Here is a 13,652-nt window from a genome sequence, read left to right on the forward strand (position 1 = left end):
TCCCGGGGTGGACAAGGAGGGCTCAACACAGAGAGGAGTAAGGTCCCGGTCAACGTGCCGTCCCGCCGCTGTATTCCGAAGAATCGTTTTGTCGCTCTGTCTCTCTCGCACTCACGGGGCGTCCAGGGTGCGAGAGAGACAGAGTGAAGAGGCGGTCCTTCGAAATCCAGCGGCTGGGGGTGACGGGGTGGAGAGAGAGTCGTGCTGGGGAAGAACGGGGGTCGGCTGAGTCAACAAATCAAGGAGATAATACACTGCTAGAGGTCTCCGCCGTTCACTGTTGCAAATGAGTCAGGGCGAAGCACGCTGTCACAGCCGCTGAATAAGGACCGAGATAAAAACCACGCCAAGTCCGTTTTCTTCCGACTCGGGTTCGAGACGGAGTACCGCCGTCGCCCGGCCAGAAAGTTGCCCCCGATCGTCCTTATGCAGGAAACCAAGTTCGGAACTAACTTGCGCAGCGCGGTGGAGAGAATATTGACTTCTTCGCAGGAAAGAAAAGTCCATTAATTACGTGGATGCTGGCAGGGCGGCCGGCGGACGGGAGATACTATGCAGACTGAGAGTTGCAAGAGTCGTTTTCGTCGCTATGGCTCTCTTGCACTCATGGGGCGTCTCGTGCGGGTGCGAGAGAGACATAGCAACGAAAACGACTCTCGAAGATTTAAAGCGAGGCGAGGGTGCTGCATAAATCTCGCCAAATCTCACATGAAGGAGGTTGAGCGAGCGACGAAAAGGGGCCAGCCTCGCGCTAGCTGCGCTGACTCTCGGGCTGCAAGCCAGGTAGTGCGAGAACAATAACCGCTATTTACTGTTCAGGGTAAAAACGCGACACGGCGAGATTGCGGCTCCAGGAGGTGGCAGGGCAGTGCGTTGCCCCGAGTCCTAATTTGAGCATCCCTTCCTTCCCCTTCCCTCCCCTTTACCTCCCCTTGCCCTCCCTCTCCCTTTTCCCTCCCCTTGCCCTCCCTTTTCCCTCCCTTTTCCCTCCCCTTGCCCTCCCTTTTCCCTCCCCTTCCTTCCTCTCCTTCCCTTTACCTTCCCCTTTCCTCCTCTTACCCTCCCTTTTCCCTTCCCCTCCCCTAGTGCCTCCTGCACCTTCCCCCGTCCGTCAGCACTGGCACCTTCAACGGGTGGACGGCATTTCGGACGGGACAAATTTGATTTCTGCTCCAGGGCACGAGCCCTTGCCGTCGAAATGGAATGGCACCTTCGGAGGATTGAGAGTGGAGCTAGGACGGCGACGGGTGCCGCTGGGAGCACTGGTACTGGTCTGTCGACGGAATATAGAAGAACACGGCAAAATGGGAGGGGAGGGGGTCACCTTTTTGCTTTGCGAGAGGAATTTTTGAATTAACTGCTGAGCAGACCACAACACACAATTCAGGGCTGGGAAATACCTAGGTAAAAAGTACCTAGGTACTTTTTTGATACCTATAACTGTACCTAGGTACTCAAGTCACAATTGTAACTGTACCTGTACCTAGGTACATTTTGGGCAGTAACTTTACCTAGAACTGCAGGTACTTTTACAGGTACTTTTGAGCGCGAATGTAGGGAAAGACGGGTAATGAGATGCGCTCACAACAGTGCGGGGATAAAGAGAGACACTCAGAGGACTGCCTGTTTTCGGGTCGGCCCCCTCCCCTTTTTATGCGCCTCCTCCGGGCTGGTCACCGCACGCACTGCCAAGGTGAACGCAGAGGACTTGCACTATGAAACAATGGACACACTCAGCAGGGATCATAGGGTTTGTCCCTAAAATGCGTTACCGGAACCATCCCATTATAGGAGCGAGGTCAAGGATGGTCCCTGGAGCCGCCGGCGATGCGGCGTGACGAATCGGGGTTGTAAACAGCACACACGTTGGCATGAAAAGGGTCATTGACGCAAGAAAGTTTAAAGGGACGAAAAAGTCGCGCGAGGTTTGTTTTGGTTGCGTTACTGGGCGGATGTGTTAAAATATCAAAATATCTGAAAGTACCTGAAAAGTACCTAGGTATTTTGCCAAAGTACCTGTAACTGTACCTAGGTACTGAGCTCGATCAAGTACCTGTAACTGTACCTAGGTACTTTTTTGATCCAGTATCTGTATCTGTACCTAGGTAAAAATATAAAGTATCTGTCCCAGCCCTGACACAATTCTGACACGTCGCAAACTGAAGAGTGATTGACCCTTTTGTCAACCTGATACCTGATAGTTGACCGAGTAGTTGTTGACGATTATTGTCGTCCTCCTGGACGGACCTGTCAGTAGCGTATGTATGCGCAAATATCGCAGCACTTCCGGACGATGAAAGTACACAATCATTCAGTGCCGACGCCGCCCTGCAATTCGGCGGATTCTCCCCACCGCTATCGGGATCTTTGCTACAGCCACTGCCTGCCGGTTCTGTTATCTCCCGCTAAATGGTGAAGGTCATAGGTGGCCGCGCAGTCCATGCATCTGACGCGGACTGCCCGTCTGTATCAGGGAGGGGTTTGGCGTCGAAGCAGTTCGCCGCAGTTTGCGCTGTGCTCCCGTCTTGTAAGGCCGACAGTTTTTTACGACTGTGGACCGCAGTGCAGTGTCTTTGTGCCTGCGGCACCGCGAACCTTCTACGATTATGTCATCTTTTCACCTGTACCAACTGTGAAATCGTTTGTAAAATACTGGTTTTTAATTCTAATGGAAGCATGATCATTTTAGCACCTGTCAGACTTAAGTCCTTTTGTTTCTTTCCTTCTTTGCTGCTGCAGGCATCCAAGTCAAAGATGAGGGTTTTCCTTTGCTTTTCATTGGTTTTGAGTGCTGTTGTAGCTCATCCTGTCAATCAAAGCACAAAAAGACCCGATGATGGACTTTTGGAACAGAAAGAAATAGTTTGTCCTCCTTCGGTTTGTAATTTTCATGTCATTTTCTTCTTGTGGCAGTTTATTGGGACTCCATTTTCATCATGTGAAATGTTTTTTCAGGACACCGACGCCTCTGAACAACTCTATCTGCATAGAGTTTTTGGAACCTTGCGCAACGATGCTACATTCCGAGAAAAACTTGTCCAAACAGACATTCAAGTAATTGATATCACATTTAATGACCATTTTTTTTATTCATAATAGTTACAGCAAACTTAGCCTAATTTACTCTTTGTGTAGTCTAGTGAAATTGCCTACGATTTGAAGTCGGCAAGCCCTGACATTCAAACACGTTTGCATGAAGGTAAGAGGATGGAAATGGAACGCCTGGGAAGGAACTGTACCTTTGGTACAAAACATATTGATTGTGCGCACCCTGATTCCTTCAAAGAAGAGGACTTGAAAAAGACTTTGTCTGTGGTTGGTATTTGCGATGGTTTTAATCACAATTTCCTCTAAAACCCCATTTGATTCTCTTTTTCGTCCTATCAGACGATAAAGTACTTCGCAGTACAATTTTTGGGTACTCCCAACCCGAAAACTTTCTTCCATCTACATGGTGAGCATAGTTTTCCTCTTGTAGTTATTCTTACCTAGTTGAAAGCGAAGTTGAATTCGTCACAGTATGACTGATTTTGCTGATCCATTTATTCTAGATCGCAATGGAAATGGTGTGTTGGAATTCGAAGAAGTTAAGGCCATGATAAAAGCTCAGTTAACTTTTCTGAGAAAGTGCAGTAGAGACTCGAAGACGGATTTAGATGAAGCATCTGCAGCTGCTCTAAAAGACCGCCTGGAGCGTGTATTCCAGGATGGAGACACCAACAAAGATGGCCTCACTACTTATGAAGAATTTCAACGGATTTTCATGACAGGAGTTCTGACATGGTTTGACTTTCTGGCTGTCATAGATGAAGTCATAAAGCAAACTCTTGATGGCCTGGCCAGAGGCTTGAAACAGGTTGTTGAAGTGTTAAGACACTAGTGCTTTTTACGTCTTCCCTCAAAAAGTTTTTCACTCTGTCCGTTACGCGACCAAAACGCTGAGAAATTTTATGAGGCCTTATTCCCAATTTCTCAAGGCCTCATTTTCATTGCGCGTTTGTCGTTGGAGCTTGAATCCAGCCCCCGCTAAGACAGGAACCCTGTTCGAATGGCGCAGTCCCATTGTGTCCGTTCAGTATGTCAAACAAATAAAAAATAAATACAAAAATTAATGTTTTTGTGGCGGTGTTCCTGGTTGTCGGAGGCGCGTGCCCGGGTGCGTGGTGCTAGACTTAAGTCACAGGAGGGCCGTTTGGCGGCGGCAGACGACACGCGACCGCCATAATCCGTGCAACAAACACCCTTCCCAACTTGGTGTCGTCAACAACATCCTATCTACCAGGGATCCTTAACTTACCTCATAAGGGCATCATAACGTTATCATAAGAGTTAAAGTTATTACCCTTAACTTCTAACATCTTTTCAAAAGGGTAAGTTATTTCTTTTTGTCTCGAACTTGTGTGAATATACTTTTGGAAGTACTTGCAGAAGTCCGTACCCTTAACCTTTAGGGGACATTGTCTAATGTTACGTTATGAAAGCAGTGTTAGTTAAATGTTAAGTTAAGGATCCCTGCTATCTACACTGCCAATCCAAGTGAGACAGTCTCACACTATTTAGTACGAACCACGATGTCTCACGCTTACAAGCGTGAGCCACGTGTGTCCCACGCTTGCAAGTGTGAGGCAAGCGTGAGACACGGTTTGTCTCACACTTACGAGCGTGGATCCTGTGGCATTAAACCACGGGGAACCAATGGTTCCGAACCATAGGCTGTAAGAGTGGGACAAACCGATGTCTCACACTTGCAAGCGTGGGACAAACGTGCGAAATTTTTTTTCTCCAAACGACAAAACTCTCTTGGAGATTGATCAAGGTGACCTTTTTGTCTCCAAGCTTTTGTTTCCGCTGCCGTGGCCGCTTGACTGTAATCACAAGCTGGCGGGGGAATTCCGCGGACTGATTCCGAGGGTCGTTGTCGTCGCTGTCTCTTCCACACCTGCAGGAGACGCTCCGAGTAGGAGAGAGACAGAGCGACGAAAACGACTCAGAATCAGTCTGTGGGAAATCACTGGGAGGCGCCGTCTTTTGTCTCGGGACAGACAATCCAAATCGAAGCCGGAAATTAATTTCTTCGCTCACATCGCTAGACTTCCTCAATCCTGACGTCGACGTTTTATATCTATTATTTTGGCGCGCGAATGGTTCGTCCCGTGCACGATGCACGTCATGCTAGACGCAACCCTCCCCGCCCCTCCTCTCCTCCCGATTGCACTTAGGCCGCGCCGAGCTCACTCCCCACACGGCCCCACCGCGCCATACATTAATAATCCCAAAATTCGGCGCGTATAAAACGAGCGCAACCGCGGCGGCGCGAAAGCAGCTTGGTGCACCGCCGCCGTCGGAGCAGCTGGAGCGGACCAGTGGCTTCGCGTGGATAGATCAACCGACCTGCTCGGCGAAAATGAAAAAAAGAACAAAATCAGTGGAGCGGAGGGAGACGAGAGCAGGGGGTTGGGGGAAACGGGTGGGGGGCAGGTGCCTCACCACAAGCAATCGAGGGAGCGAAGGTATTAGACGGGATTGTGTACTCACAAACATGAATTATGAATGACGGTTAATATGAAAGCTAGCAGTATGTGCACACAGACACGTATCGACTCACCCCACGAGCGGGCACACACACACGCACACACTCGTACACACACCAAAGCCCAATCGCACCACGCGGCAGGCAAACGCGCTCGCATCCCGGTATAAGACAATCTCTCTCCGGTCTGGCTGACTAGACGCAAAGCACCGTGCCCACACACTCGAAAACACACACACACACACACACACAATGTCGGGAAAAAAATTCCGAGTCAACATCGCCAATCCTGCCACCACAAAGCAAGCTCTTCTCGACGCGAACTGGGCAATATGAAGCTCACACACCGCTGCCGAGCCGAGACCCGCGGCAAGCCTGCAGAATACAAACAAGAGGAGCACTATGATTTCATTTTGTTTTTGTTTATGACTTCATTGCCCGTTTGGAAGCCAACGCGTGGCACTGACAGGGGCCGACAAATAATACGACGAGCGGGGCCACTGCACATTTTCGGAATAAATGGCCGAAAACGCTGTCCCCGGACTGCTCTCGGGTGCGGAAATAAAATGCAAAACCGAGCAGCGCGAAGGTCTTCGTTTTGTTTTCGTTCCAGCCATGATCCCCCTGCAGCGCACTGCCTAAAGTAATGTATTGGACGAAATGTCGGAGTTCGTCGGGGAAATTACGGGTGGTTTCGTTTCTTAAAAGGGGCACATTTTTACCATACCTTTTGACATCTCATAAAACATGTACAAACCTTTCTCTACACAGTAAATGTCTTACGGTGAAAGGCTGCACCAACATATTATGCTGAAGATTTCTCCATATTACCAACAAAATTCGTCAAAATATCATTAAGGTTCAGTGAATTCTCAATGGTTTGTTATAAAGTCAGCTGCACCACCATAAAATGGAACATTTTCACCATAATATGGAGAATTTTCAGTGTACAACATTTAGAGTGTAGTCTGAAGTTAAGTCCCCTGACGAGTTTGCTTTTAGGTGTGTACCCTAGTTCTTACGATTAAGCGATCCTAAACTTGTTCCAAAATTGCTAATTGTTGTTATAATTGCCATCTGCATCTAACCAACTATTTTTCGTTTGACGTGTTTGCGTTGCACGGTTTTGGATTTGGATGCATCATCATAGCATCTGCAGTGGACGGCCCCTAAAAAAAGGGGAAAAACGCATTTTAATGAGGATGTAATTTTTTTCGTGAGAGCTTTGATTTTATTTATTCATTGTTTTTACGTCGAGGGCGGGGGACTCAGTTTAGCCCCGGGCATAATGCATTCACAACTAAAGCCATGCAATTGTGCAGTCATGGTGGTGGGCCTGTGGCCACCAAAGGCTGGCGGGCTGTGTCCGGCTGGGGTCGCGCGTTGCGTGCGGCGTTTCCGTCCTGTTCGCAATTGCGGCCGATGAGCTGACGCACAATGTTCCTGCACTATGTACCATGACTATTGTATTATTTGTGCTGGTGTCAACTATGTACCGGTGCTTAAGCATCCGGACCTGGCAGCATTCTGACATCCGTAACTCTTTCCTTATAAATTCTATACCTTTATAGAAATCTTTATAATTCTTATACCATCTACTTAAAATATCGACGTTCGTTTTAACGCTAACTTACTACGATTAGTCAGGATTTTTTTCTCCGCGTGCAATAAGTCTCTGTAGGCGATTTTGGTAAACGTTACGGAATTCGCGAATCACGAGTTGAGGCAAGTTATGGATCCCTGCTCTTGTCGCCAAACACCGCCGGCACGCAGAGATTCCAAGTGGGCAACTCCACCCATAAAAAACTTGTCGAGCGCGGTGTGGCCGCGCTGGTGTGGCTTCGCAGCCGGCGCTACAGGCTGCTTCCCCTCAGTGCCTGCGACGTCGCTGTCTCTCTCTCGCGCTCAAATGGTTTCGTCCCACTGAAGTGCGAGAGAGACAGAGCGACGAAGCGCCGTTCGGAATCAGCCTGGGTGGCGCGTGCTGCGACTGTCTGGAGAAGGTGACTGCCTCACGTCGCATTATGAGACAGGCGCCTCAGCCCCCTCTTCCTCTCCCTCTCCCTTTCTCTCTCTCCCTCTCTCTCTCTCTCTCTCTCTCTCTCTCTCTCTCTCACACACACACACAAACACAGACAGACGAGGCTAAATTGTGCGGCTCACATGATTGTCATTCTTCGTCCCAATTATCTTATTCTGGGTGTCGCTTTTGTCTTTGTGTGTGTGCCCCTGGCTTCCGACGCCCGAGAGGCGACACGCACACACATGCCTCAACGACACACGCACACACACGGACGACGCACACACACACGCACGCCAGCGTGTTATTGTCAAGCCGCGGGGCACGGCGGCGGTGTGTGCGGCCGCCGATTCCAAGCAGCGGGCCGCTTCCGAGAGTCGTTCTCGTCGCTCTGTCTCTCACGCACCCGCATGGGACGCCTCATGAGTGCGAGGGAGACAGAGCGACGGAAACGACCCTCGGCATGAGTCCGCAGGAAACGAGTAAACTGCAATAAAGACCGCCGCCCCTTTTGGGGGAATGGGAGCTTAATTTTTAATTCGTCCCCGAGCATTCCATAATTAGACCTCGGTGTGTTACACGCCGACTAATGACGGGTCTGCCGCGCCAGACGCGCCGTGTCCAGTGCCGTGTGCTTTTGGTTCAAAATTTATGGGGCTAGAGGGGAGGTTGTAGAAATGCCCACAGCAGTGAAGCATGCAAAGGACAAGTGTCCTCAACTTACCCCAAAAGGTGGTCCAACTCTGCTTATGACCTCAGTCTTGGCTGGAAAACCGAAAAAAAATTATGAATGCAACTGATAACAGTCCTGTGGAACTGAACATCGTTTGAGGTTGGTGAAAAAGTCTGACACTTGACCAAAACCAACGTCAAATATAGTCGCAAGTAACCATGTGGTGATTTGAACTGGCTCCCGAAATGTGTGCCATAGAGTTTGCCGTCTTGCTATCTTTTTACCAGTCCAGTCAGGAATCACTGGCAAAACTAAAGCAGAACATTGCGCCTTTCGCCAATGTGTCCACTCCGTACGCCCTTCTTGGATCGCATACGACACACATTGCGAGAAAAAAGTATACAGAAAAAGTACGGAACATGTCTGGTCAATTATTTGCCTGGACCGTCGGGTATACCCGATTACTTAAGTTCTTATGCAACAAGTAAGGACGCTGCGTACTTTTTTCAGTACTTGCGTACTTTATTTGTCTGTACATTTTCTGTAAACAGAAACGGATTTTTTACGGTGCACACCCTCAGATTCCTATGATGAAAGGGTCATCGTAACATACGTTGAAATGAGAACATACGTACTACAATCAAATTCATGCGTAATACGATGAAATTTATGCGTAATACGATGATATACATGCGTTATACGATGAAATTCATGCGTAATACGATGAAAAATTAAGCATATTACGTATGTGCAAATTTATGCGTACCTTACGATGAAAAACCATCGTAATACGTATAAAAACGATCATAAGATGTTGAGTGTGCAAGAGCTCCTTTCAAGCGCTCCTTTCCTCCGATATCAAAATGCACGGAGGAGTTGCCTCGAAGCCTAATTGTATGCTTCAAAAAGGGCATTAGGTCTCTCTCTAGACTCGAATCAAGCGTCGAACTACGTTTGAGTTTTGTAAGTGGTGTGTCTATACTTTATACAATGAATGTGAGGAGTTTGTTCCCTGCCGCTTCTCAGCAACGTGGTCGCGCCATCTGGCGGCGCTATCCACCGCTGCGTCGATACCCCCCGTGTCGAGGCTCCTTCAGGCGATACTCCACGACTCTCCAGTGAAAGTTTCGCGCGCGGGGTGTATTCGCCGCAGGCTGAGCAGTGAGTGGAGCACGCAGCGAAGGGCCCAACCGACTACCTTACTTATTATAGCCGGTTTGCGTTGGCAGGAGATGTCGGTCAATTAAACGATCAATTTTAGCCTCAATGCGCACTTGTTTTTCTGTCAAATGCTGCGTAGATATTCATCCAACAGCAACCCATTTCAAATCTCCCATTCGTAAACGAGGCACTTGGTACTATAACTAGTTGTAATCTTGTGAAGAAGCTGGCGTGGCTGAAGCGCCTGTCAATGTGAGGGTAGGCAACGCCGCAACACTCGCTTGTCTTTGGGTCGCCTACCCTCATTGTCGCAGGGGTCTTCCGACAGTAGAGTTTTGTACTCCTTTTGAATCAAGTCATTTCGATGCGAGCTATCGACTTCGAATGCAGGTATGCATGCCTGTTTCCACCTTTGACGAGCGATAAAAAAACGGAAGATCGACTTTTAGAACAGTTAACTTTGGACACAATATTGTAACATGATGCCACCGCAACCAGCCTTTTTATCGTGTTTATTCAACTCTGGTACGCAGCTAACTGTCAAGCAACTGGACGCCTTCAATAAATCTCGGACATTTTCTGGTTTTCATTCCACATTTTGAATGACAGGTCAGCTCATTTCATGCATTTCTTTTGTCAAACTAACGCTTTCCACCCAAAAAAGTCACAGAGATGCGACGATGTCGTGACAAAAGACCAAGATCTTTTGTGCATGCATTTCAATGCCGATTATTTGACTCGAATTTGATCATAATCGGGCCAGATGGTCGGGAGAATGACTCTGTTCTCCTAGGGCAAGGCCTCGCTTTGAGGCTGTGACGAAGTAGTCGTGTCCGGCGGGGGCTCCGGCCGACCAGCAGCGAGATTCCGAGCGGTGCTTCAGTCGCTCTGTCTCTCTCGCACTCACGGGACCCTCCGTTCGGGAGCGAGGGAGACAGATCGTCGTGCGAAATGCGCTTGCAGCGGTCTTTCTTTCTCTCTGGACCTGGAAGGAACGGAGAAAGAAAGGTCGGCGCATTAGAAGGCGCTGAGATGCCCCGGCCTTCTGCAGCCGGAGTGTTTGGCCGTGGCCGTGGCGGGCACGGCGGAGCGAGAGGGACAGAGCGACGCCACTTTTATTGCGTTACTTGGGCGCTACTTGCAACAGCGGACACTGCTAACATAGCGCGACCCGCGTTAAATGATTCAAGTTACGAGCCACGATATCTTCCTCGGCATGATTGCGGGTTGCCGGGCGCCGAGAGTGACGGTCTGAGCAGTGTTATGAAAAGTTTGCTGGATGTACACTTACTGTTCGTGTAATTTCGTTTTCCATAACTATTGCCATACTTGTGCAAATGGAAGACATTAATGACATATTAAGAGTTTCCACACTGAACGAGCATTTAGTACACAGTTTTATCACTGCCATGAGTGAATAGATTGTGCCTATGCTGAGAGGAAGACACGGATCCTGGACACCAGTCGTCAGGACAAGTATTCCACCTGCAGACATGCAATCCAAATACGTCATTCCTCGGCTAAAATTACTTCCCCAGTGATGTTTTTTGAGCGGAATATTGAAGGCAAAGGTATAGAAAGAAAAGGTAAAGAAAAAAGGTAAAGAGAACTGCACTCACTGCAAAGCCAGTGGTAAGTTTACTTGCCACAAATTTAGCAAGCCGTTTTGAATGCCAAAATTTGGCAAGCTTTGGTCGGAAATCTTCACAAGCTTGCCAAATTTTGGCAAGCTAGGGAGTATTTCCAGGCCAAGCTTGCCAATTTTTGGCATTGAAAACGGCCAAATTTGTGGCAAGTAAACTTACCACCGGCTTTGCAGTGCTTCAGCAGCCTCATACACCGAAGTTAGGTAGTCACGGCCAGGTGGCCAAAATTTTGGCATTAAAACACGGCAAGAACTTTTTCCGATTTTCTGAAGAACTGCAAAGAATCTAGGCCCTTACACTGTGAAATTTTGTTGTCACTTTATGGCAAACACGTGGATGATATTTTCGTCACAGTCAAATGATGACAATCAATGATCACAAATTGGTGAAATTTTCATCGAAACTCCCAAACTTATTCCATGGGCTTGTTTTGATGATATTGTTATAAGGAAAATTAGCCTTGAAATTGTCATCAAGTGACGCCTCAAATTTTCACAGTGTACTGAGGAAACCAGGAACCGCTTTTACCGTGAAATGATCGAGCACCACTGCAGTGGCAAGGTAACTTACCGACGGAGTTCGCTGTGCAGGAAGGACAGTGCGCGCTTTTTGCAGGACCGCGCGCGGGGTATCAGCAGTGCATCGGCGATACCCCACGCGCCGCGTTCCCATGCGGCAAGCCGGCCGGAGGGCACGCGGCCCAAGGGCGACGCATTGTGAGGGAGGCGGCGGCGTTCACATGCGGGGATGCTAATTGTGATATGGGAACCGCCACGCCTCGCCACGCCCCCTGGAAGGAGACTCACTCCAAGAGTCGTTTTCGTCGCTCTGTCTCTCACGCACCAATACGGGACGCTACATGAGTGCGAGAGAGGCAGAGCGACGAGAAAGACTCTCGGAATCAGTCTGCAGGAGGCGCTAAACCGACCGGCAACCACGTGGGCATTTGGGCTCCGGGACGGTAGTCCCTAACAAAAACAAGGCGGGTGTGCGAACTTTAAGCCTTTCTCCTTCTTTTGCCTCGCGGTTCCTTTCCATGATACAAACCTACAAAAAGCATTCGTTTTAGAATGGCAAGAGTGCTAATACCACATCAATTCTGTCGATTGACCGTTTATTGTTGTGATTACATTTGGTCCCGAATCTCGGTTCCGAGCGAAAGATAAAACTGGCGATAAGGCTTCTTCTGTGCAGTTTATATAAAGCAATAAGTTGTACGGTTATTTTTCAAATGTGTAGCATGACGACAGAGTCAGTAGCACACATGGAATTTATGGTCAATTTAATAGGCGAGATGCCACGTACTAAATCTTCGATACGCTATTTATGTTCCGTAATCAGCGAGGGGTACCTCACTTCGAAAACAGGTGTACACTGACTGGTGACTATACTCAATTTCCACTTTGGCTAGACTGAAAATATCACGAAATGCGTTGCAAAAATACTAAAATTGGGACAAATTTACGTGGTTTTGCCGACTTTTTCAGTGACTAGACTGAAACAAGGCAGTGACTGGAGTCAGGGGGTGTACACTGACTAGTAGGGGGCGTCATACTCAGGCGACCTTCGATTTCGGCATGCGGGTGTGACTCAAAATTTTCGTTTTTTAGTGCTGAGTTCAGATTTGTGTCGGGTTTTGCGATCGGACTGCGTCTTGATCACCCTACCCGACGATATATGTCAAAAAGCGGCGAAAATTCGTTTTTTCCCATTGTTTTGCCCCCTTGAGTTCGGGGTGGCGGTTTCTCGACTGGATTGCCTTCACTCACTCTAGACACGACTCTTCCAACCACCAGAGTCCATGTGAGCCACCCCATTTGGAGCCTAGGCCTCAAAACATGCCAAAATTTGGTGAAAAAATGAAAATTTTCACCGTTTTTCTGACATTTTTGAGCCATTTTGAGCCCCACATCGCCCCCTTAGGTGACCTGCATGGATAAAAAGGAGGAAGGGTGTGTAGGAAAGGCTGCGCAGCGCCGGGGCATCGCCCGGGGTGTCGTGGAGGGCGGCTTTGAGTCGGCAAAAACAGGATTTTTTCGAAAAATTGAAGAAAATGGTCGAAGCAGCCGCCGTAGCAGCGGCAGCGAATGGGCAGGTCTTAGCTCGTTAAGCAAGTTTGCTGTGCCTCCCAGGGCTCACCACGAGGAGGTGCCTGCACGTCGAGCCCCGCCCGCCCACCCACCAGGGCGTAGCGTTTAGCTGCGTTTAACGCTGCTTTTCGGCCATCGAAATACAAAGCCTCTGGTTGAGAGCACTCCGCCAGACCCGCAGCATTGACTCCTCCCATGACCCCCCATTTTTTTCAATTTTTCGAAAAAATCCTGTTTTTGCCGACTCCAAGCCGCCCTCCACGACACCCCGGGCGATGCCCCGGCGCTGCGCTGCCTTTTCTACACACCCTTCCTCCTTTTTGTCCATACAGGTCACCTAAGGGGGCGATGTGGGGCTCAAAATGGCTCAAAAATGTCAGAAAAACGGTGAAAATTTTCATTTTTTTCACCAAATTTTGGCATGTTTTGAGGCCTAGGCTCCAAATGGGGTGGCTCACATGGACTCTGGTGGTTGGAAGAGTCGTGTCTAGAGTGAGTGAAGGCAATCCAGTCGAGAAACCGCCACCCCGAA

General features: G+C 48.8%; 1 protein-coding gene across 2 annotated transcripts; it reads left to right on the top strand.

The window, feature by feature from the left end:
• Positions 1 to 2,475: 2,475 nt before the first annotated feature.
• On the top strand, positions 2,476 to 4,108 carry LOC117640023. 2 transcript variants are annotated; one of them, XM_034376207.1, is made up of 6 exons: positions 2,476 to 2,644; positions 2,740 to 2,877; positions 2,956 to 3,054; positions 3,136 to 3,315; positions 3,388 to 3,454; positions 3,552 to 4,108. In XM_034376207.1, exons 2-6 carry the CDS (start codon positions 2,755 to 2,757, stop codon positions 3,878 to 3,880), a joined length of 798 nt encoding a protein of 265 aa, XP_034232098.1. In that variant the 5' UTR covers positions 2,476 to 2,644; positions 2,740 to 2,754; the 3' UTR covers positions 3,881 to 4,108. The 2 variants fall into 2 exon arrangements, with proteins under 2 accessions (XP_034232098.1, XP_034232097.1); XM_034376206.1 differs by having other exon boundaries at positions 2,477 to 2,640.
• The last annotated feature ends 9,544 nt before the right edge of the window (positions 4,109 to 13,652 follow it).

The sequence above is a fragment of the Thrips palmi genome, unplaced genomic scaffold (genome assembly GCF_012932325.1).
Source record: "Thrips palmi isolate BJ-2018 unplaced genomic scaffold, TpBJ-2018v1 HiC_scaffold_12, whole genome shotgun sequence".
Classification (NCBI taxonomy): domain Eukaryota; kingdom Metazoa; phylum Arthropoda; class Insecta; order Thysanoptera; family Thripidae; genus Thrips; species Thrips palmi.